At 33.4% G+C, this 25,653-nt stretch overlaps 2 protein-coding genes across 16 annotated transcripts in view; one reads left to right on the top strand and one right to left on the bottom strand.

Annotated features, from left to right (window-relative positions):
- Positions 1-16,806, top strand: part of LOC106054278 (meiosis regulator and mRNA stability factor 1-like) — a 28,258-nt gene extending 11,452 nt beyond the window's left edge. Inside the window, exons 8-28 of one of the 2 annotated variants that reach the window (XM_056020544.1) lie at positions 709-1,149; positions 2,031-2,437; positions 2,711-2,836; positions 3,040-3,376; positions 5,123-5,301; positions 5,386-5,466; positions 5,843-5,987; positions 6,128-6,303; positions 6,405-6,568; positions 7,626-7,831; positions 8,151-8,289; positions 8,388-8,479; positions 8,591-8,636; positions 8,814-9,016; positions 9,544-9,765; positions 10,315-10,518; positions 10,770-11,046; positions 11,165-11,224; positions 11,326-11,405; positions 11,813-12,007; positions 14,388-16,806. In XM_056020544.1, the coding sequence (XP_055876519.1) occupies positions 709-1,149; positions 2,031-2,437; positions 2,711-2,836; positions 3,040-3,376; positions 5,123-5,301; positions 5,386-5,466; positions 5,843-5,987; positions 6,128-6,303; positions 6,405-6,568; positions 7,626-7,831; positions 8,151-8,289; positions 8,388-8,479; positions 8,591-8,636; positions 8,814-9,016; positions 9,544-9,765; positions 10,315-10,518; positions 10,770-11,046; positions 11,165-11,224; positions 11,326-11,405; positions 11,813-12,007; positions 14,388-14,723 (4,116 nt within the window). In that variant the 3' untranslated portion in view covers positions 14,724-16,806. Of the gene's footprint in view, positions 1-708; positions 1,150-2,030; positions 2,438-2,707; positions 2,837-3,039; positions 3,377-5,122; positions 5,302-5,385; positions 5,467-5,842; positions 5,988-6,127; positions 6,304-6,404; positions 6,569-7,625; positions 7,832-8,150; positions 8,290-8,387; positions 8,480-8,590; positions 8,637-8,813; positions 9,017-9,543; positions 9,766-10,314; positions 10,519-10,769; positions 11,047-11,164; positions 11,225-11,325; positions 11,406-11,812; positions 12,008-14,387 lie in introns of both variants that reach the window. The other variant, XM_056020543.1, reaches the window with a different exon arrangement.
- A 958-nt stretch (positions 16,807-17,764) lies between these two features.
- Positions 17,765-25,653, bottom strand: part of LOC106054487 (cGMP-dependent protein kinase 1-like) — a 275,978-nt gene continuing 268,089 nt past the window's right edge. For all 14 annotated transcript variants that reach the window (XM_056020546.1, XM_056020547.1, XM_056020548.1 and 11 more), the window contains 3 exons: positions 22,154-22,339; positions 21,620-21,686; positions 17,765-21,085 (listed from right to left, as the gene is read on the bottom strand). In XM_056020546.1, coding sequence (XP_055876521.1) covers positions 20,990-21,085; positions 21,620-21,686; positions 22,154-22,339 — 349 coding nt within the window. In that variant the 3' untranslated portion in view covers positions 17,765-20,989. The remainder of the gene's footprint in view (positions 21,086-21,619; positions 21,687-22,153; positions 22,340-25,653) is intronic.

Here is a 25,653-nt window from a genome sequence, read left to right as displayed (position 1 = left end):
ATGATAAATTCAGCTAAAATGTGTGGAATACATCAGAGTACATTCAGTCCTGAAAATAACCAATAAACGAGCAACACTCTTTTTAGAATAGAAACTGCATTCCTCATTAATCTTCAGACTCGAAGACAAGCCTTATTATTATTATCCCCTTCAAAGAATGTTTACTTTCTTTGCTGCTTCTATTCATTGATGGGATATTTTAACTCAGTATACCTGAGTGTCATTTCAAAGATATCAACTTGCTGACAGAATGATTCCATCAAATGTTTGACAGCTTTTGAAGTTCTGTAATCGATTTGAAAACAATATTGCTATCTATGATTTTGCCTTTTTCTCATTCTGAGCAGATGTAGTGGATAAAATCACAAGAAAACCTTAAGACTAAAAGTTTATATTTCCACAAAAAGCATGAAAAAAAAAAGCTATTGGAAAGGCTTTTCAAAAATCAAATCAGCATGTTATTTCAATAGGGGGAGGGGACACTATAAGCAAAATGTACTGTGTGACAAAGCCTCTTTATTCGACCTTTCTCAGTGTCTGGATTAACCTGATAGTTTTGAAAAAAAGATTTTGAGAGCTAACTTTGCAAAATGTGAATGATGAGAATTAGCTTATTTGAAAGCAAGTTTTTAAAAAATGTCTTGATGATGCTTGGTTTGGTCATTGTCTAGTGTTTTTAAAGCTGTATATCTTTTGTTCTATTTGCAGAGCCAGTTGTCAGAATATCAGTTTACGCCAAAGATATATGATCTCAAGTCTTACAAAACACCTGGGGGCCCAGTTGTCAGCAGCTGCCATGTACCCACTGCCAGTGCTAACAGTAGCAGCTCCAGCCCCAACCACACCCACACTCTCCCAAACTCCAACTCTGAGAAGTATTACCACATCAAATCTAAGCCTTCATCTCTTGATGGTTCTCCCTTTAATAATGGGTCAGCCTGTGATATCCAGCAATCTTCCAGCGTCATGTCAGGTCCAAGCTTTCCACTGGGTGACCTAAACAAAGTCACCAGTGGGTGTGACTCAACAGCTGTGTTTAAAAGGAAGCTATCAGATATACCTATACCTTCATTTGGTTTTAGAGACATTCCTCCTCCTCCTATTAAGTACAGTGCAGAGACAAAATCTTTATCCTGTGATCCAATTCAGGTAAAAGGATTGTTGTACAACTTATGTAATGTAATGTTATGTAATTAAATAAACCCAAACTTGAAGTTTGTATGATTTGAATTGAGCATAAGAGATTATTTTCATCAACTAACATAAGAAGATTTATCTGTCTCATCATATTAAGTTTGTAATTCATCTTCTAGGCTTTGTACCCAGACATTAAAAAAATAATTAAAATTATATATATATATATATATATATATATATATATATATATATATATATATATATATATATATATATATATATATATATATATATATATATATATATATATAAACTATTTGATCCTTACATTATCTTTGTAACTTGTATGTATTGTATACAATATATTGTAACTTTTTTTCTTTGTTGAAATATATACTCAATAATTTTAACAAATTCTTCTTACTGGAAGAGGCAGACGTACAAGTAGCTCTTGTAGTATTTGGAACATTTAGATACAGGACTTTTTTTTTTTGATAGTCAAATTTTATTAGACAGTGCTTTTAAAACAAATTTTTATATTGTACTGATTGTTAGGGTTTGACATTGAATAAGGTTCGAATGTTAGTAATCTTCACATCGCAAAGAATATAGTTGATTAGACCTTGTGGTTTTACCTTTTGAAATTTGACTTGTATTATAAGCTACATTGTCCCATTTGAAACTATTTTCTTGAAAGTATCTACTTTCCACTCCAGCATCCTTGACTGTGAAATCTCTTCAACAAAACTGACTTATTATTAATAGAAGCAATTTTTTTTTTTTTTTTACCTATTTGACCATCTCACCAACTCTTGTAAAAAAAAAAAAAAAAAAAAGTAACCTTATAAAAAAGTATAGATTAGTTTTCCACATTGATGCTTTCTGCTTTTCAGCTGGTTGAAAATGCTTCCAAGGACAGTACTACCTACATAATGTCAAGTTCATCTGGTCTAGACCTAACTCCTCATCCAGATTTACAAACGCCCCCTTCTCAACCAGCAGTGAGTTTATTTGGGGGACACCAGAACACACACTTTAATTCATCTCAGGGCTCAGCTTTCACTAAGCTCCAGCCAGTCAGCTTGTATCAGAATCATATCAAGCAACCCTACTCCCAGCATCACCAGCCTCGAAGCATGTCCGTCCCAGTGCACAATAACACTGCTGTCCCCAAAGATAAACTGGCATCGGAAAATGAATTAAGTGCTTTGCAGGGTTACCCTCCAGCCAATACCTTTAGGAGCCAGTCACAGAATGCTGGAGTTTTTAAAAAACCTATTTCACCTCAGAAGACTTTCAAGTAAGATTTGTTGTCCTTTGTAAGATTTGATTGGATCCATGTTAGGCAATCTATGGAAGATATCTGATAAAACAGTTTTCTTATTTGAAGTATTCTGGCTTACTAAGACATCTTCTGTTTAATTATTAGAATGCTTTAACTAAGCTCATTATCAAAAACTCAAAATTCCGCTGCTTTTGAAAACTAATGAAATAAATTTGGGCATTACAAATCATAAACATATGATTTTGAATACTCTAGTTTTGGCTTACATATTTTTTTTTTTTTTAGTAGAAACCATCTCAACTCAGGTAGCTATAGCACAAGCAATTGTCAATCCAGTCCAAGGGTACAAAACTCTAGTCAAAGCAATGGAAAAGATCATTTACGGCACAGCTTCTCTTCTGATGGTGAAGACAGGTCAGTCAGACATATTGAACTCCATTTTTTTTATTTACATTTATGCTTTATTCATGTTTTTTTTGTTTGTTTGTAATAGGTTACTTAAAATTTAACCTTAACCATCACACTTGTATAAATCTGAAATAAGACAGATTTTCCTATTCTAGACTTAGTTACTATGTAAAATGAAGTCACTAAATACTACACATACATTATTTCAGGCCCTATAGCCCTTCAGGTAATTCATCCTCCAACATTAAAGCAGGTTTCCGCCCTCGTCTACCATCAGCACCTCTTGTCTCCTTACCAAATAGTCGCACACCTTCACCATTTTCTTGTCCATCATCAAGCCGTCCAAGGTCCAAACAACACGGTAGCAACTTGTACAGGGTACCAACTCCAGATGAAATTGGAGAACCATCAACTGACTACATCAATCCAGAGTTTAACCCAGACAGAGATTCTTATGTTGAGCTCATTGTCTCCAACTTGGACTACAACATCCAGCCCAGGGAGTGGAGGAAAATTATTTATGCCACGTTTTTCCCCCATGTCAAGGTAAAATTTTGTGTCCACATTTCTTAGCTTCTTTATATATTGTTGAAGAAAGGTCTTCAAGTAGTTTCTCTTTTATATATTGTAAAGTCTGTCATTGGCTTGTCTGTTTGTTAGCGCATATCTCTAGCTTGAGAGTGATAAGAAGTTAAAAATATTAGTCCAATTTCAGATTTTCAGTTTCTCTGGTCATCAATTTCAGGGCAAGAGGGGAAGTTTGCTTAGCTCCAGATGGCTAAAGAAAGATGGTTTACTTATGAAAATAATGATTAATAGATACTGGAAGCTTTTAAAATAAAATAGAAACTTAATATAGAACAAGGTTACAAGACAGTTTGTGTGGAAACACAAACTCAAATTCCACGCAAACTCAAAATTGGCCCCCAAAGTGGTCCACCTAGAGTCTTCACCAGGATTCGAACACAGGACGTCCGGTTCCAAGTGCTTTTACCCCTCAGCCACAGCATCTCTATATATTCATTTAGCATACTTATATTTTTTTTTTAAATAATAATTAACCTTATCCATGCTTTAAAAATTAATAACATGTTACATGTAATAAAGAGAAATTAAAAAAGATTTATTCTTCTTATAAAATTAGATAAATTGGCAACGCGAAAAAAAAATTCTTGACCTTCTTTAAGCTACAATTGAATTGTGTACAAATGACTTAAAAAGACTCCAAGACTTTCCCCTCGCAAATAAAAATTATCTCCATTGTCATTTTTAATACAAACTAGACATAGATTTAGACCCTAACCCTAAGTCTAAGTCTAGATCTAGAGTTAGATCTAAGTCTAGATCTAGAATCTACTATATCTAGACTAAAACTCGGTATGAATTTACACGTTTAATCATAAAGTTACTAGATCTAGGCCTATGTTATGATCATGAATAGTAGGCCTTTGTTACCGGGTTATAGTAATGGTGTACTATGCTGTTCGTATCCGATTCATTTCTTAATGTGATGCTATTGTTTACATAATAAATAAATCTGCACCCCTAAGCTGTCAGAAGATAAGTTATTGCCTAAATAATAATTTTTGTTTCAAATTATCAATACATTTATAATATATATATATTATATCTAGATCTGGGCTCTATTTAGTCTTATTTAGACTGAATAGTGTAGCCCCCTATAATGAGGATATATCAAAACTGCGCGCTATAAAAGTAGTTCTATATATTTGAAGCTTGTAACTAAAATTCGTATCAAGTTCGTATCAAAATTCTTTTATAAAAACATTTGAATGAGTAATCTATTCAATAAGTTTAATAAATGGAAAATATATTTTATAATGATCCATTGACACTTTTACCATTGTGACCTTAGATGCAAATTTTTTGTACCAATGCGCGAATCTATAAATGAAGCTTGAGTTATTTATGAAGTCCATGACCTTTTAAAAAAAAGTTACCTCTCCTGAAGTTTTTCATTGAAAAGTGGTGTAATTTTTTGAAAAATCTGCTTGCATATATAATTTTTAAAATTAGATGGTTCACTTTCGGAAAAGAAAAAGTAGCCGTTGTATCAGAACTTTGAATGATCTAAAATATCATGATGTCCGATTTTCATTTTCTCTTCTAGTTTCTAATCTAAATGGGATGGACAGACAGGCCACACAAAACTAATAGCGTCTTTTCCCCTTTTGTTGGCCGCTAAAAATCAAGAAAAATATTTTTGATTGATACAAATAGACAATGAAAAACTAGTTTCCTTAAAATAATGAATGTACTAAAACTTTTCAGATTTTAAGCATACATGTGAGACTGCAAGCAGACAACACATCCATGGCTGTTGTCAGATTAGTTTCTGAGCAAGATGCAAGATTTGCCATAACCCAGTTTCATCGACGTAAAATAGGTTACAAGAGAATTAATGTGCAGTTCAAAACTGACACCTCTCAGTCACCCGCAGAATCACTCAGGTAAATAATGGACAAGATTTCTATTTTGTCAAGTACAAGAAATGTTCTAGATTTTCATTGAATTAAATCTTTTTGTTTTTTTAGGACTGACACCATTGCCCTGCTGATGGAGACAAAAGAAAACAAGATGGCCCTGGCTCAACTTATTGATAGATTTGATAAAAGGTTCATTATTATAGCTTTAAACAACATTTTACACACATTTTATTTCAGAAAGTAAACATGTATTCAGTTATCAATCTTGTTATTAGTTGTTCTGTCAATAATTTTGTGATTTCGTTGCTTAAACAAGATGAACTATGTTATGGAATCTAATACATCACATTTTGCAAATTCTCTCAAATCCTTGGACTCAACTCTCTTCAATTTTCTTGCCTAGGTCTTTAACAATATTTAACTCTAGTAAAATCTTGTACCCTATCAATAAACTCAGTCTGTATTTTGTAGTGTATTTTGTAGAACATTTATGTATTTTTTAATCAATAAACATTAAGTTTATTGAAATATTTTTAAAAATCATTTTTGCATCTTTTGTGTCTAGGTTTCACAAATCTGTGAGTGTCTCTGACATTTACAAAATGAGGGATATTATACAGGTTATAGAATCAGGTGGGGCAGGACGGTGGGTCAAACTCCAACCAGGAATCTGTCGTTCACCCACACCTGTACAGAATGCAGATGGGGAGGTGAGTTACCATTGGAAATGATCTTATTTAGATATTCAGTAAAAATTCATTATTTAAATCAATAATTGTATTTTATTGATTCTATCTACATTTGGATTATTAAAAATAAAATGTCAAATCCATTGTTGTCCTATCTACAGCTTTCTGAGGTTTTGGAACAACCAGTGTGCCCTATTCACTGTGTTGAAGGCAGTCTGTCTTACACTGAAGCTCTCAACTCCTGCATGTTGCCCAATGTACAGATTCTGCGGAAACATTTTGCCCCTCAGCTTCATTCATTGCTTCTGTCCCACAATGGTTACATTCCACTGATGAGGTAAAAAAAATGTTTAGCCTTTGGGAAGTAACTTTTTAGATCAGAGCAGCTTGTTATCTAATACATGATTGACTCATTGAAACAATTTTTGTTTTATTTAGCTTTCCAGCTTGTTATACTGCTGAGTTCCAACCTATAGAAGCTTGTACTGATGGTGGTATTCCACTGGAACATGTTATTAGCTGTGTTCCTGGAGTGGAAATAACTGTGTCCAAGATTGGAGTCAAGATGATACAGTTCCAAGAAAATAGGGAGCAGTTCTATGGTCAGTTCTGTACATGTGTTGAATAAATTCTTGAGAACCATTAACTTTTATAATGACATTCAAGAGCTATACTGAAGTCCACTTATGATATAGTTTTCTTGAGTAACTCCAATATCAGTGCTAAATTGGTGAAAACGTTAAAACATATGTAGCATCATCGCCTTAGGTTAAACTAAGATCAAACATATGTAGCATCATCGCCTTAGGTTAAACTAAGATCAAACATATGTAGCATCATCGCCTTAGGTTAAACTAAGATCAAACATATGTAGCATCATCGCCTTAGGTTAAACTAAGATCAAACATATGTAGCATCATCGCCTTAGGTTAAACTAAGATCAAACATATGTAGCATCATCGCCTTAGGTTAAACTAAGATCAAACATATGTAGCATCATCGCCTTAGGTTAAACTAAGATCAAACATATGTAGCATCATCGCCTTAGGTTAAACTAAGATCAAACATATGTAGCATCATCGCCTTAGGTTAAACTAAGATCAAACATATGTAGCATCATCACCTTAGGTTAAACTAAGATCAAACATATGTAGCATCATCGCCTTAGGTTAAACTAAGATCAAACATATGTAGCATCATCGCCTTAGGTTAAACTAAGATCAAACATATGTAGCATCATCGCCTTAGGTTAAACTAAGATCAAACATATGTAGCATCATTGCCTTAGGTTAAACTAAGATCAAACATATGTAGCATCATCGCCTTAGGTTAAACTAAGATCAAACATATGTAGCATCATCGCCTTAGGTTAAACTAAGATCAAACATATGTAGCATCATCGCCTTAGGTTAAACTAAGATCAAACATATGTAGCATCATCGCCTTAGGTTAAACTAAGATCCTTCTTCCCCAAATCAAAGAAATTGGTGAAAATTATTTTATTCTTTGAAAAGAATTTCCATACAATACTTTCAGTACTTTTCAGAAAATCTTTTGATTTTAACATGGATATTATTTAGCTAGAAGTACTACAATTTTCATATTATTTTTGGATCTCTTGTCACAAATATTTAGAGAAACAGTTGCTATCTTTTTCAGACATGATGAAAAGTAGTAGTTGGCAAGAATTGGGCAAGATTAGTCGCGAGGTGATGGAGCTTCTCCGCCAGCAGTCCAACTGTATCATGCCAGTGTCCAGGTTTATTCCAGCATATCATCACTACTTTGGGAGACAGTGCCGAGTAGCAGATTATGGATACACTAAGTTGCAGGAATTGTTTGAGGCCATCCCACATGCTATCCAAGTAAGCTTGTCGAAAAATTGTGCATTGAAAAAAAAAAGTTTTCTTTTTTTAAAAATATCTCAATATTTACTTTTGCCAGTCCTTTTGTATTCATGTTTGTGTCCTAGTTTACTTACACATTTTGATTTTTCTTCATTGTGTAAATCTCCTGTCCATTGCAAAGAAAACTAAATAGAAGCCTGGTAGTGGATTAATTACTCTAGTTTAGATTTTTAGTTCTTTCTTCTGGATTGATTAATGACACTAAGAATATATGTATTAGGAATGGCAAGTTAAGTTACTTTTTTTTTTTTTGTTTTTTTGTTGTTTTTTTTTAAAGATATTAGGTACCGGTGATAGAAAAGCTATAACTTTAAGTCCAAGAGCTCAGCTTAAAAGATTCACCACAGATATACTGAAGGTGGTCAAAGCTCAACCTGCTAAACAAGTTATGTTGGACCACTTCCCACCAGCCTATGGTAGGTTATGTGTGTATTTAGGATGTGTTTCAATTCATTTGAATTAGATTATTTTATTTATTTTATTTACTTCATACTATCTAATAACCCTGTTACAGAGAGAGTCCTGAATAAACCTTTGTACCTACCTCATTATGGTGTATGTTTTATGGAAGATGTGTTGATGGATATACCCACCACTACACTCATTGTAAGGAAACATTTGCTAGTCCTTTAAAACATTTTCTAGTTCATGTAGAGACCTTTTCATTTCAGTAGATAACTTTGTGTTCTATACATTACTCCTATATTCTCATTTCAGGTCATTGAGGAAGGCAATCAAACACTGCTGGCTCTACCTAGAAGAGGTAATTAACTATTAGATAACATAGGAGTCATTTTCTAGCTTACTCAATGCATGCTATTCTTTTCATCCCTTCAATGGCAGGAGAATATCAAGTCTGCTTCATAGAATTCAGCATTAGATATGTACTTGTCTACTTTCCATTCAACTTAGTAATGTTTTATTATGTCCACATTTCCAGACCAAACACCTGAGGAGGTAGAAAGAACCAAACAATTTGCCTTAGAAGTGGTAGACCTGCTCAAACAGAACCCACAGTGTAAAATGCCATTTAACAAATTTATTCCTGCCTACCACCACCACTTTGGCCGACAGTGTCGTGTGGCTGACTATGGGTTCTCTAAGCTGGGAGATTTATTTGAAGCTGTTTGCCATATTGTGGAAGTAAGTTTGAATCAGTGTATCAGTTGAAATTATTTGTTTGTGTTTAAATATATTTATTTCAGTTTAAATTTTATAATAATAATTACAAAATCACTAATGTAATAAATGTGAAAAATTTTATTTTTTATATTGCTTTGACGTTCCACATAAATTTAGTTTTTGTTGTAAGATAAACAATAATCAAGTATTTGTCATGGGCTTACATAAAATAATTATCAAGTATTTGTCAGGCGCGGTGGCTTAGCGGTACATCATTTGGCTTCTGACCCGGGGTCCCGGGTTTGAATCCTGGTGAAGACTGGGATTTTTAATTTTGGGATCTTTGGGCGCCTCTGAGTCCACCCAGCTCTAATGGTTACGTGACAATAGTTGGGGTTGGTTGTTGTGCTGGCCACATGACACCCTTGTTAACGGTGGGTCACATAAACAGATGACCTTTACATCATCTGCCCTATAGACAACAAGGTCTGAAAGGAGAACTTTTTTTTATTTATTTGTCATGCACTTAAGTATTCATATATTTTCAGATTGAGGAAGATGGTGAAGAAAAGTTCATCCATCTTTGTTTATCAGAACTTCGCAAAGTATTGTGTGATCAGTTAACAACTTTGATCACTCCCCATGGCTTTATTCCTCTGCACAAGTTACTCAGTGAATATGGAAATCAGTTTGGTTTTAATCTGAAGCTGGAGGATTTCAAAGTAAACTCACTCAAAGCCTTGTTGCAGAAATTGAAATCCCATATTAAGGTGACAAACATTTATATATTTGGGGGGGGGGGGTTTGAGACATTTTAATAACTGAATCTACTGGGCACCATAACTATGGACTGTTGTTTCTTAATTATCTATTTTAAAGTCGTAAGTCATTGAAAGATTTTGGTAGACCTACTTAAAGTGTATATAATTGAGTGTTAGGATCTCTTCAGCCCATCTGTTAAGTTTTTGTCTTTGAGTTTAAAGATAAAGGAAGATTGCAGTATTCCATCTGGCTAAACAAACCTATCTGTGACCTACATATTTTGCAAGATCAAGGCAGACAAAGCCTTTGGATGAAACCTATAAAATATCTAATTGTATCAAAGATTTTTTTATATGGAAAATTAAAATGAGTAATTCAAGTCTGATTTACAAATATCCTGGCTGTTACATCTGTGATTGTCTTTCTTGAAATTCATAAATTGTTTCTTCCTTACTGCAATACTAAATATTGTTCAAACTTGTGCTTAAGAATGGAATGATTACAACTTGTTTGATCTTATGTTGTTTGCTACTGTTGGCTTTTGTTTTGGAGCACAGATTGAAGTCAGAAATGGCCAGGAGGTTGCTACCCTGGTCAAAGAATCTCAGATCCCAAAGTTGGGACTGCAGGTCATGCAACTCTTGATGGATGAGTCTGGTGGTAGCCTGCCTTTGATGGAGTTGACTTTAAGATATGAGTCTCTCTTTGGTGTCAGCTGTGATGTTGACCAGATCCGTGAAGAGTTGTCAGATTATATACAGGTCAGTGATCAGACAAAAGAGAACAAAATCAAATTGATGAAAAAAAAAATTAAAAATGTCACATTGTAATAAACATTTTATGAGCATCTCATTTCATATTTATTTCAACACTGTTTCTTTTCTAATGAGCTTTGATTGTGATAAATTTTGCATGTCTAATGATTTCTAATGAATATGATTGAACAAATAAATCAATGAATATGATTGAACAAATAGTGCTTGTCTTGAGTTAGTATTTATTTGGTTATCAGATAGACGAAGAGGAAGGGGACAGTGGTGGAGTTATTAGACTGACTACTCAGCAAATGTTGGGACGCAATTTGCGCCTACTATTGCTCCACAAGCAGCGCATCAGCATGAGTGACCTCCCCAGTATGTACAAAGGGCAGTATGGTGTGGAGCTGACCCCAGCTTTGTATGGCTTCACCAGCCTGTACCAACTGCTGCTGTCCTTCAGCCACATTTTGGATGTGAAGGGAAAGCCGACTCAGAAGTACATTGTCTTGTCTAGTGTGCTCTCAGTTCCAGGTAGCTTTCACATCTGTCAGTTCAGTTTAAAACTTTGACTTTGTTTTTGTTGTATTGAGACTTAACACTGTTTTCATCTACCTCTTTCTAATAGCTTGTATATAATGTTTTGCTTTAGGTACCCTGCCCCCGGCACGTGTGGATTTGAAATCACCTACACAAACTAATTCATATCAAGGTGGTAATCATCATATTTTACTATAATTCTTAATGTCAAAAACTTTTTCAAAACTTGAATAAGTTGTGTACTAACTGATGCTAATATTTTTACCATTACAGATCAAAATGGATCCCCAACTCAAGCACTTGAACTACTGCGTCATGCTTCCAATTTATGGGATCCAAGAATTGCCTCACAAGTGAGTTTGGAGCAATCTTACTTTCATCGAAACCATACTAGCATGTTTTATTAACATGAACAGACATGTTTTTCTTACAGAGTAAAAAATGTTCCATTTTTGTGTAACATTATCATTCATTAATTATGACATCAAACTAATACTCTTGACAAAAGGTTGTTCAGCTGTATAATGGAGTAATTCTCTTTTTTTAAAGAAGTATTTTTTTAATATTATACTTCTAAGCTTCAAAATTTTCTTTTTTTTAGAAAAATAAATATATCTTAAGTATTCAATGAGCTTGAAACAGGGTCTTATTTCAAGAAAATTTTATTTATCCTTTTAATAATAATAATATTTAAGGAAATATTGAAAAACAAAACTTTCTCCAAACATTCGTCCAAATCTAATGCATTCTTGTTTTTCAGGGAGGTGTAAGTCTTTCATCTAATTTCTTGTCCAATACCTCACCCCCTGTGATAGCCACAAAAATCATGGAAATCCTGAACAGTGCCAAAGCTAGTGCAACAGTATCCAATAATGAAAAGGTTTCTTCTTGTCTAATATCTCCTGATGACATTCCAGAAACTTGGCAGATGAAAGCAGGAGCTGACGCAGACAAGGTGAGGTTTAACATCTGGCGCTAATTGACATTTCCCTTGAACCATTGGAGAAAACCATTAGAAGAATCACTAGCACTTTGATACTTAAGAACCTGATCTTTGATTCATTGTACATCACATTTGCTAGATCTTTTTTACAGCTGCAACTAAATAGATTTATCTTTGATCCTTAGTACATAACTAAAGTGCTAGAATATTCTTACATGACTAGAACATTCCTGCTTAATTTTAGATTCATTTCTTGCCAGATCTTTATACAACTACAAAATAAAATGATAGATCTTAGGTACACGACTACAACTAAACTGCTTTATAATTGATACATGACAACTAAACTGCTTTATAATTGATACATGACAACTAAACTGCTTTATAATTGATACACAACTAAACTGCTTTCTATATGATACTTGACAACTAAACTGTTTTGTATTTGATACATGACAACTAAACTGCTTTCTATTTGATACATGACAACTAAACTGTTTTGTATTTGATACATGACAACTAAACTGCTTTGTATTTGATACATGACAACTAAACTTCTTTGTATTTGATATTTGACAATTAAACTGTTTTCTATTTGATATATGACAATTAAACTGTTTTGTATTTGATATATGACAACTAAACTGCTTTGTATTTGATACATGACTTCTAAACTGTTTTGTATTTGATACATGACAACTAAACTGCTTTGTATTTGATACATGACAACTAAACTGCTTTGTATTTGATATTTGACAACTAAACTGTTTTGTATTTGATACATGGCAACTAAACTGCTTTGTAAATGATACATGACAACTAAACTGCTTTGTATTTGATACATGACAACTAAACTGCTTTGTATTTGATACATGACAACTAAACTTCTTTGTATTTGATACATGACAACTAAACTTCTTTGTATTTGATACATGACAACTAAACTGCTTTGTATTTGATACATGACTTCTAAACTGTTTTGTATTTGATACATGACAACTAAACTGCTTTGTATTTGATACATGACAACTAAACTGCTTTGTATTTGATACATGACAACTAAACTGCTTTGTATTTGATACATGACAACTAAACTGCTTTGTATTTGATGACAACTAAACTGCTTTGTATTTGATACATGACAACTAAACTGCTTTGTAAATGATACATGACAACTAAACTTCTTTGTATTTGATATTTGACGATTAAACTGCTTTGTATTTGATACTTGACAACTAAACTGCTTTCTATTTGATATATGACAACTAAACTGCTTTCTATTTGATACATGACAACTAAACTGTTTTGTATTTGATACATGACAACTAAACTGCTTTGTATTTGATACATGACAACTAAACTTCTTTGTATTTGATATTTGACAATTAAACTGTTTTGTATTTGATATATGACAACTAAACTGCTTTGTATTTGATACATGACTTCTAAACTGTTTTGTATTTGATACATGACAACTAAACTGCTTTGTATTTGATACATGACAACTAAACTGCTTTGTATTTGATATTTGACAACTAAACTGTTTTGTATTTGATACATGACAACTAAACTGCTTTGTAAATGATACATGACAACTAAACTGCTTTGTATTTGATACATGACAACTAAACTGCTTTGTATTTGATACATGACTTCTAAACTGTTTTGTATTTGATACATGACAACTAAACTGCTTTGTATTTGATACATGACTTCTAAACTGTTTTGTATTTGATACATGACAACTAAACTGCTTTGTATTTGATACATGACAACTAAACTGCTTTATATTTGATACATGACAACTAAACTGCTTTGTAAATGATACATGACAACTAAACTTCTTTGTATTTGATATTTGACAATTAAACTGTTTTGTATTTGATACATGACAACTAAACTGCTTTGTATTTGATATTTGACAACTAAACTGTTTTGTATTTGATACATGACAACTAAACTGCTTTGTAAATGATACATGACAACTAAACTTCTTTGTATTTGATATTTGACAATTAAACTGTTTTGTATTTGATACATGACAACTAAACTGCTTTGTATTTGATACATGACTTCTAAACTGTTTTGTATTTGATACATGACAACTAAACTGCTTTGTATTTGATACATGACAACTAAACTGCTTTGTATTTGATACATGACTTCTAAACTGTTTTGTATTTGATACATGACAACTAAACTGCTTTGTATTTGATACATGACAACTAAACTGCTTTGTATTTGATATTTGACAACTAAACTGTTTTGTATTTGATACATGACAACTAAACTGCTTTGTATTTGATACATGACAACTAAACTGCTTTGTATTTGATACATGACAACTAAACTGCTTTATATTTGATTGGCATTCATGATTTGTTTTTTGCAGATGTGTAGAGGAACTATTGGGCTTAGTGTGGATTCTGAAACTAATCAAAACTTCAGTCCTCAACACTCCTGTGAAACTGTCTCTCAGACTGAGCTGGACTCAAGAACTTCTCCACATGGCAGCTTGCCTTGTGATGTAGCAGCTGGTGAGGAATACTTCTGTGATGACCTGAAGGAGGAAGATTTGTTCTCATCTAACAACCTGCCATTGGAGACCAGCTCTACCACCAACTCACAGCACAACTCCTCTCACAGTTCAACTAACTCTCACAGTTCAACTAACTCTCCTATCAAACGCAGGCCTCGGATTGCTGCTAATTTCAATATGGCCTCTTAGGCATTGCCTTTAAAGATCTATGAGCATTGCAACTGCTTTTTAAATATGTCTTTTCTGTGAATTGTTTTACTGTCTTTCTTCTCTAGGCCTTTCATTAGAATGTATTATGGGTAGAGTTAATTGACTAAGTGTATTATGGGTAGAGTTAATTGACTGAGTGTACTATGGGTAGAGTCAATTGACTGAGTGTATTCTTATTGAAGAGAATTGACTTAATAGTTTGCTTGTTAAATTCTATTTACTTTTTCCCCCACCAAATATACATTTTGATGTCTTTTTTTTTAGTTTCTATCCTCAGTCTTGGATAATGTACTTTTGGAAGTTACTACTTAAATTTATATTTTCAGTAGCATATAGTTTAATTTTTTTTATACTATTAAGTTTTGTGTATAGGCTAATGAATTTACTTTACAGTGTACCTGGAATGGTATATAAAATCTTTCATTCAAAAGAACTTGAAGAACTGTACAACTTATTTTACAAGTTTATTCACAATAGGGCTTAATGAAATGTTTTTTTTGTTTTCAAGTAGGTAAAACTGTGTAGTGAGAGATTGTGCATTTTTTTTTTCTGTGCTTAAAATTGTGTAAGAACATTGTGTGTGTCCTGAGTTGCTAGTAAAATGAAGTCATATTGCTTTATTTCTGTCTTCAGATGACCAAACCATGACTTGAACATGTGACACTAGTGACTTGGTAGTTGACACTAACTGTGATTTGTGATTGTTTTTTTTTTCCATTGTTTTTCTATTCAGTGACCATCCTGCCTCAGTTGTTCCTGTACACATGAGGTACTGGGTATTAGTCAGGAAGAGAACTCCACCACATCAATTAGAATAACACATTTGCTGTGATCTGACATCTATGCCATCTTTAACAGTTGTACTTTTTAAGATTTTTTTTGGCTTACAGTTAATGTAGAGTTGGGTTTAAGTTGTGAACTTTTTGTTGACCTTTGTGCATAGTTTGTGTTTAGAACACAAGTTGATCATTCCTATACTTGATGAAAGTATTTTATGTTTTGTTGTCAAGCCCAGTGGATTTTTTTTTTATATATACATTATATCATCCATGAACAACAAAAGCTGTTAAACTGAGTTTACTATTTTAGAAATGACTGTCAACGCCAATGCAAACAAGACAGCCCTTGCCTTCCAAAAAGAACATCCTATGCTATGTTTTGATATTGTATGTTTCAACTGTGACCTTCCTGTACTGTTGCCAAGAGTATGTCTAGGGACAGAGTTGAAACACTCAACATTTTAACAACACTTGACTTGTTGAACCTGATTGAAGTATTTTGCAGTGTGGCATATATTTCAACCCTGCAACTTGTTACTTGTATATTTTTGAGTGGTCTCCCATATGGCAGTTACTTTTTACATTGTGTTCGATGTATTTTTTGCTGCTTAGGGACAGAGGTGAAACTGACAGGGTCTACACAATGTAATGTATTCTCTGAAGTTTGAGAGCTGTGCCTGCAGGGATGGGATGCTGGATGTGAAATGTTCCCATGTCTGAGCTAATCCATACAAATGTCACAAGACATTTCTTTAGACCAGTTGAGCTCAGCTATGTGAACATAGGTCAGTGGTGTTGAGAGGCCTGGACTGTCAATGGATTTATTTGGCTTTGATGTTTAGACAGAAACCAGTTAAAAAAAAACTGCTTGATTTGTTTTTTAAACATAAAATTTATTTACATTTTGTACTTTTTATTCTAACAACCAAAGTCCTCACCATGCTATTGCCAACAAGTTCCATGGCATAGAGCTGTTACTTTTCTGCCTGTATTCTCCAATAATTGCAATAGTATACATTTTGTTTCTTTCACTCCTCTACTTTGAACTCTATGTATATGTGTTGGGTCCTTGTCCCAGCAGTTGTGGGATTCTATTTGTATAGTGTGCTGTTTACAATGGACAAGTGCAATACATTTTGGCCAGACAGCTCTATAGAATATTTGCCACTATATAGATGCTTCTAGTCTTTTATCAAAAGTGAGTCATTTTTTGTTTGGATAATGAAGCATTACATTGAATGGAAAGGTCTAGATCTGATTCCATAATAAACATGGTCACTGAACATTTTGTTTTTGGTTTGTTCATAGTTTGAAATGTTTATCCAGATATACTTTTTGTATCTGTTGTTTATCTTCTATTAACAAAATAAGTTACTTTCAAGATATTGAACTACACAAAAATTCCCATTTTAGATTTAAACAAGATTTAAGACACTAATATGGGATCATAATTTTTTAAAGAAAATCTCCAATGTTTGAATGCAACTTATACGTTCCCTATTACATATTGACCAGACTTAGTGTATATTAAAAGTGGTAAACATTGTCAGAACCTGCGCGTTAGTTCTTCCCAAACTGTACCTGACATCCAACAGCTGTACTGAGATGGAGAGAACTGTGATGTGGATCAGTGTTCTAACCATAGCCAATGCCAGGCTTTAGGTCCAGACTCGCTTTGTGGCAGAGGAGGCCATAAAAACATTGGCAAAGTCATTTGAAATCATAAGACTTTTATCAGGTAATCCAGTGCTGCATCTATGCTTTGACTTAGAAAGTGACTTGCAAACAACTGTTGTAATTGAAAGGAGAATGTCTACATCTGTATATCAGGACAACACACACATTTTGGACATCAACTACCAAGAACTATTTGTGTTGTTCATTATCTGTTCATTGCAAGTTTTGTTTTAAAAACAAGTGTCAAAGTACTCCAATGGATATTACTTTTAGACATCTTGTAGTTTAGTCAAAATCTCTAAAACTGAGTGTGCATTACATCATTATGGTAGCTACACTCTTTCAGATCAAAGTAAAGATTTAAAAAAAAAATTATTTGAATTATAAACTGATTTTAATACTTAAATTATAACTTGTAAGATTTTAATATCCAGTTTGTATTTAAAACCGAGTAGAGGAAAAGAATCTTTGAAAAACATGGCCTAAAATGTGCCAAATATCAAATCAAATGTTTATGTGTATACATAAAATAAACTTAGAAATATCAGTTAAGAACACACATCAGGACATGTCATTGATATTTAATGCTGAACTGGACAAAACTCAAAAACAATGTTTTTAATTGAATAGAGAAAGTAGTCTTGACATAGTTGGTGCAGTCTAGAGTAACATGACACATACACACACATTGTAGTGTCAAGTTCTGTCTGTCAAATCTCACTCTGGAATCTTAAGTTGAATGGAAAGGAGAGATATAAGAGAGTCCTAGAAGAAAGATGTCAACTTTAAAACCTCAAAATAATTGAGCTCAAAGTCATGAGTTTTTTTGGTACAAAGTTTTCCACTTCAACTATCAGTTTGTGGTCTCCAGGAGACAAGTATCATTTTTAACATTTTTAAAATGCAAACTATTTTTAACTCTTTGTAACTAGCATTACCCACTGGATATGCCATTGATTAGTTATCAACCTATGTGTCCACTCAAGAAATGTAGGACATAATAGGCAGTTGGGTTTAAGAATGTTGAAATCAAGGCTGGCCTTACAAATTGTGGGGCCCCATTAAATGGATCCTTGCGTGGCCCCTCTTCTAATTTTTTTTACAATAATTACTATTAATTAGATCATTTTATCAATATTTATTATACAGCATGCATCGGAAGCAACTGAAATGCAATAGGTGGCAGTGGCTTAATTAAAGTTGCCAATTGTACGATACACTAAATATTTTTAACCTTTTAAGTCCTATATCTTTAATTTACTTTAAAAGCCTATAACGAGCCATGACTGATACTACTGATACTGATATGCTAAATATAAATTACAAGGCCCAAGCCACCCAATTTGGAGCAATAAGTCAAATTAGCCTAAGGCCAGCCATGGTTAGAATCTTTGAAATAAGCGAAATGTATATATAAAAAAATATTCTGTTGTTGTTTTAATGGTAGCTTAATAACCCAGTTTCCAATCACACAGCATTTCTTTAATGGTGACTCAAGACTTACATCGAGTACCACACTAGAAAAACGAATGCTAGGTCAGAATATAAAAAAAATACAGTTAGGTACCCAAGAACCCCCAAAGTATGGTAAGCCTAAAATGTAGCCATAGTAGAGCTTGTATCAACAGAAAGCTAAAATGTAAACTTTGTTCAGTTTGACTACTGAATTTCTAATAATTTTCTCTATTCACATTTTAACTTATCCACTTCAGTTTAAGTTTTTCAAAGTTTAAATATGACACTGCACACAAGCAAAGTGAGCCTATTTAAAGAATTGCAAATACATCAGATGGGAGACTGAAAAAAAAAATCTTTTCATGGTTATTAAAAAAACACACTAAATGATCAATTATTTTAAACTCAGTTACTTAATTTAATTAAAATGAATTTTCGTGGGTCCCTATAAATTGAAACATACACATACACATCAATTTTCTATAATGAAAAGAAATGTCTTGAGTTTTTGTTTTTGTTGTTAAAAATTTTTATAACTAGGGCAAACACTTCCAGACTCAGCATTAATCTCATCACTTTAGATCCACTCTTCATATATAACAAATGTTCAGACAGACTCCTCATATTAATACACTAATAATAATCTCCAAACATACCCTATATACAGGTTGTTGTTGTTTTTTGCTACGTTAAGTATAAAAAATTATAACACACTTACATCAATGGTGTAATAAAGAATAACAAATGAACAATAACAAATCAAGAACCAAAGATGAAATCTCTGATATATACATGGGCATAAGTTAAAACAGAGTCATGTATCACAGTTAACTATTGGGTTATCAATTAGTAGCCAGACCTGAGTTCATGTTCAGATCAATGTAAATAGAAGTTGCATGACAAGGAACACCAACCAAGGGCTGAAATCCTCTAGACGTAATTACCCTTCTCAAGCAGGAGTGGCTCCTGACATGGGGACTGCTCAGTGCAACCAAATGAAAGTGAAACAGAAAGAAAGCTGGTAAAACAAAGTTGCCAACTCAGGCAAATAGTCAAGGTTTTGTTAAAATCAGCATAAGGCTGCCATGTTCTGACCAATGGATGCCATAGTTACATTGGTGCAAACATTTTTTTTCTTTTGTACATGGCTTCCAGAAGCCAAGTGCTGTGTTAAGTTTTTAAGAAAAAAATGATCCTTTCGACTTAAGGGTGGGCAGAGGCAATCACTAGATTAGTGCCTGTAATCAAATGGATCAAAATCTTTCAACTGGATTTCTGTACAATCTGTGAAGTGTACTTTCTATTGCATACTAAATCTTGGAAACCAAAAAATAGGCTAATTAGAGTTTGTCACTTCAATTTTCAACAAATTGTAGGAATTATGCACAATTCATACACAATGAAATTAGAGGACATTAACTAAATTAGCAGGTTATTTTTTATGTATATATTATGGTAAACCTTTATTTACATATGGACAATCAATATTTAATTGGACACCCAAAGATCAAATAATAAAGTATATTCAGATAGCAATACCATCTCCTTATCAAAGATAGTCTAAAGCAATGTATAGAATTCCTTGAAGGATCATAACAACATAGCAACAGCTGAATCCAGGTATTACAAGCAACAGATGAATCCATTCTTATAATAATAAAGTAAAGCTACGTACCCTTTTCAGACCTTGCGATGTATTGGACAGATGAAGTAAAACTCATCTGTTTTATGGTCGATAGTTAACGTTGTCAGCACTAAGACCAACCCCCTTAAATTCCCAAAGTATGTTAGGTACCCATTTGAGTGAGTTTGGTGATTTCAGAGGCATACTAAAAATCTTGAATCAAGATCTCAGTCTTCTTCCGGATTCAAACTCAAGCCCTCTGGTACAGAAGCCAAGCACTTTACCACTCGGCCACCACACCCTTACAATTATTTTTTTTTTCATGCACAATAAAAATATTAAGAAAAATAATTCTTCACATACTTAGCAATACACCCACTTCATTCACTTCTATTAATTTAGCTAATGGGTTTAAGAAACAGCAGCAGCACGCACATATACACATAAGCTACACATGCACACCAACTCAAGATTTTGTTTCAATGATTGATAAATACTTTGAAAGAATATTTTATAAGGAATATCATCGAAATATTTATTACAAATAAAACATTGTTTACATAGTTATAGAACAATAGAGGTTCAAGGAGTTAAGTTCAACCATTTCGAAATAGGTCACTATCAAGTTGGCTGGTAGACACTATCTATAGATCTTTCTCCTCTCTGCTTCTGAGTCATTGCAATCAAATGTAGTTCAAGTGTTTAACTTCTCAGAAGTCTGCATCCCATCCTGACAATTCATCTGCTGCTATGTCCATATCACGTGGGTAGGAGTCGAAATTTGTTGTGTCTGTAGGGTGCCTTATCTGCAGAGTGCAGGAATGAAAGATCAATGTCAAACATAGCATTTTTTTGTAAATGTTGTATTTAGTATGACAGAACTTACATAACTTAGCAATACAATTGTAAAAAAATAATATTTTTTGACGAAAAAATCTAAAACAATTTGCATAAATGTGTTACATAAATTAGATTTTTTGCTTTCAGAAAAGAAAAAAGTAGCCATTGCATCAGAACTTTGAATGATCTAAAATATCATGATGTCCGATTTTCATTTTCTCTTCTAATTTCTGAGATCTAAACGGGACGGACGGATGGACAGACAGACAGGGGACACAAAACTAATAGCGTCTTTTCCCCTTTCGGGAGCCGCTAAAAAAGTATAGCCCTATTCGTCTAAATGTAGATCAGTGTTTTCCCACATATTCAAGCTCAAAGTGTAAAGTGTAATATTCAGTTGAAAGTTACCAAAGTTTCTTTTTTTTATTGTTAGCTATTTTTCTCCAATTTCTCTAGTCTATGCACAGACATCAACAAATAATATCATCTATTAGACCTACCTTTGGAATTATAGGCGGAGTCATTGTTAAATTCATTAGACCTTCCCAGTCAAAACCTTGGAACCATCTGGAAAAAACAAGACGACCAATTCCATTATACAGCTTCCACTCATTATGTACATGGACAAATTATTCTCTTGTTGGCCATACAAAACAAGGGAATGCCTAAACTACTGGCATAGCAAGTTAATTATTAACAAATAACTAAACTGTGTCCAAACAGGTCACGCATCACCGCATCACGTCCTAGATGGTTTAGTTCACTGGACAAGTAAACAAATATGTAACAACTGTTTTATATAAGAAATGTAAGGCAAAAGTGACGGAAGTTGCCCCCCTTTCTTACACTTTGTTTTCCTGATCTGCAAGAACTCAATCTGACCAACAGGATGTTGTCCTCCTTGGACCTCTTAAATCCGTCTGTTCCACATATCGTCTGCTCAATATCATGCATATGTATAAGTATCCCTTGCCGTTCGTGTAACAGGTTATAGCTATAGGTAAACTGTAAACTATGTTTTAAAAAAAAATTACTTGTTTTTCCTGATGTCACTGATGCCATTCTTGCCGTAGCCTAGTCTTTCCATCGGGTTATCTCGGCAGAGTTTCTTGATCAGGACATGCGCACTTCGACTGATTTTCTTTGGGAATTCTATGTGGTCAACGCCTTTCAGAATGATGTTGTACGTTCTCATTGGATCCGACCCTGAAAACGGGGGGCTGTTGAAGAACAAATGTGAGCATGTCAATAATATTTGTATCTGTTTATTTCGTTTTGTTTTAAGCTAATATTTTAATTGGCCTGCACTGTCTTCTGGACAAGGAAATATTTATCGGATATATTCTGGCATTATGGAACTAAACTGAATGAAAGGAAGAAAGAGAGAGAGAGAGAGAAAGAGAGAGAGAGAGAGAGAGAGAGAGAGAGTTTTTAGATAATTTTTTATCATTGCTTGTAGACGCGAAGAATAAGTTGACAATTAAAACACACTGATATGAATGTTATTGGACCTAAGATAACTACGGAATGGAACAGGTTTTAGGAAAAGAAGAACGAAGTGACATAAAGATAACATAGGTTGGTAAAATAGGTTAATAACATAGGTTGATTTTTTCACATATTTCCTCACATACTTTTTCCAAATTTATCAGTTTATTTCCCGCATTTTAGCTTTTGAGATCTAAACAGAAAGGACAGACGTACACAAATAATTCTCACAGCTTTTCTTTACAGTAGTCACTAAGACTAAAATAATTTACATGGTAATAGACAAGAGTTTTGGATAGAAACTAGAACTAGCAAAGAATTTTTTTTCATGACTTTGTTTTCAAATATTATCATTCGGATGATGGTCAGTGACACGTCGCTCCTACGTTTAGTGTTAGTGGATGGTAAGAAAACAGAAGAAAGGGACGAAGTTAAGATAATTTTATCTTCCAACATTCATTATGTGCAGTCAAGAACTCATTGTATTAGGGTCACTTTCACAGCTCAGTGCTACGACTGGAAGATATCCAGAAAATAAACTTCAAGGCTAAATATTATAGCAACATTTTTATTATATCCTTCGTATCATCTTGTGTTTACATTTCTATCATTCGGGACATAGGACACAGAACGTAAAGATGTACAAAATTTCAATGGCTGAATTTCAAGATGAACGTTAAAAGATATTTTCTCCATCTGTTAGTGCCGTGTGGAACGTCCCCTCCAGTTGGATCAGTTTCTTGTGAGATGTACAAATGACATGTAAATTTTGTGGACAAGGCTGCCATCATGTCTGATAGCTCTGGGGCGCCAGTGATCCACTTAAACAGATCTGGGGCTTACTTCGGGCTAAATAAGGTGTACACAAACCATGGCCATACTCAAGAGAGCGCCAGACATACAGATTTGACACAATATGCTAAACTGGTGAGGTAGTCGATTTTCGATTGTATATCCACTAACAAACTAAAGCAACATTAAAAAAACAGACAAGAGAGATAACTAGATCAGAAATCATGGTTGTTATCTTATAAGCATTCCTCACCTCTTTCCAAAACTATCTCTAAATAAATAAAACAGTCAAGAAAGATAACTAGATCAGAAATTATAATTGTTTATGTTCTTTGCATTGTCCTAAATCTATCTTTAAATAAATAAAACAAACAGCAGCTCAAAGTATTGCGTACTTCTTTTCGTTTAGCATGGTTTAGCCATTTCTCCACCGCCTTAACCCCCCCCCCCCAAAAAAAAAATAATTGTATACTTAATTACGTAGACTTGATATCTTAACACTGCAGCATCTTCCATGCATTTTCTCCTTTCAAGAAGAGTCTAAGAAGTGAGAGTCAATTGAAATGTCACTTACAACACGGACGTCTATTCACTTTTTAGTGTTTATCTAGTCAGTAGGAAGAGAAAGAGAATTAACTTAAGATTTAAAAAAAAAAAAACTGATTTAAGCGGCAACATGTGTGGGAAAAAATGTGCATGGAAAAAGTGATTCTAAAATGTGGGGAAAATGCTGATAAATGAGGGAAAAGTATGTGAAGAAATATGGCGAAAAAATCATACCATCTATCTGGTACTTGGTGACTAAAAAAGAAGGTGGTAAGGCTTATGATGATTTATTTTACTTTAGAATTTTTAAACAAAAATTAAATGCCTCCTCCCCCCCCCACCACCAAAAAAAAAAAAGCAAATTAAAAAAAAATTGAATATTCCTAATGGCAGCATGGATGGTCTCACAGTTCATATATGTCATGTCAGTCACTGAATACCATTTATTATCAACTTAGAACTGAGCAGAAGTTCCTTAAATGTTTCACCCTTAGCCGTGATCAGTTGTTTACTCTAATGATTGAAACAGAACTTTCTTATAGAGTTACCTGGCAATCTGTTTTATTTGAAAACTAAACATAGAAAGATGCTTTAGGAGAAAAATTGTATGTAAGTGTTTTTACCTTTATTTTTTCATAAGAACTGTTTTGTATTGGTTTTATGTATTTTTAAGTATTGTAGTGTTTTTACATATTTCTGAGCATTTTATTGTTTTTATTTTTGAGAATATCATGTTTTGATTTTATTACTACTGAATATTGTACTGTAATTTTTATAGGTCTTTGTAAGCGTTATGACATATTATTTAACGAATACATAAGTTATGGCTTATAAAAACCACTCAGTTCAGAAATCAGCTGTCATTGAATGATATTAAATCTTTCTAAGGCTTTTAATTACAATGAGTGTAGTCTGAGATCTTGTTTTTTCCAATTTAAAATGTCAATAAAGATACTTTCCTTTCAAGTTTAAACACCACTGGAATAGTTTCGGACTTTTTCTTTTCATTGTATCTGTAATTATTTAAAATAGCGTAACACAGCTTCTATTAAATGTATTATATTATGTCTACTTTAGAGCATTTCCTGTTCAGCTTATTTATCCTTATCCGGAGATTATTTCTTTATTTATTAGCATAGGAATAGTAGAGGGTCAATTTTTAATCAATACACAATAATCCTGTGGGGGAATGAACAAAACTGATATTGCAACATGTTGGGCCATTTCCATTTTCGATCGCACCATTGACTTTCTGTGCGTTCTGACTCTTACCTCCCCTTTCTCTGGTTCTCTCCCTCTTTCCCTTTTCTCACTTTCTTGTCATTCTTACCAACATGCACTCTTTGGTTTTTCTTCAATGTTTACTAGAATGCACAAAAACATCTTTTTATTTATTGAACCATTAGATAGAAAAAGAACCTCAATCAAATCATATCAAATTTTTTTTTTGACAAACACTTTATATATGACCTAATTCTAGATCCGGTGAAATAAAGAGAGAGAGAGAGAGAGAGAGAGAGAGAGAGGTGTTTCAGATTTGATTTTAGACTCACTACCTAATCTGTCATAATAAATGGTGGATACAAATACATTGGAACTAAATCTTGAGGTTAGATTCCAAATTTCATGACAAACTTTAAACGTTGTTATGGACGCGAACTGTTGCCAACTAAATACAAACTCGCAATATCTCAATGCGTTGCAGTTG

This window comes from Biomphalaria glabrata, chromosome 2 (assembly GCF_947242115.1).
Source record: "Biomphalaria glabrata chromosome 2, xgBioGlab47.1, whole genome shotgun sequence".
NCBI classification, from domain to species: domain Eukaryota; kingdom Metazoa; phylum Mollusca; class Gastropoda; family Planorbidae; genus Biomphalaria; species Biomphalaria glabrata.
This window is presented reverse-complemented; position numbering and strand designations above follow the sequence as displayed.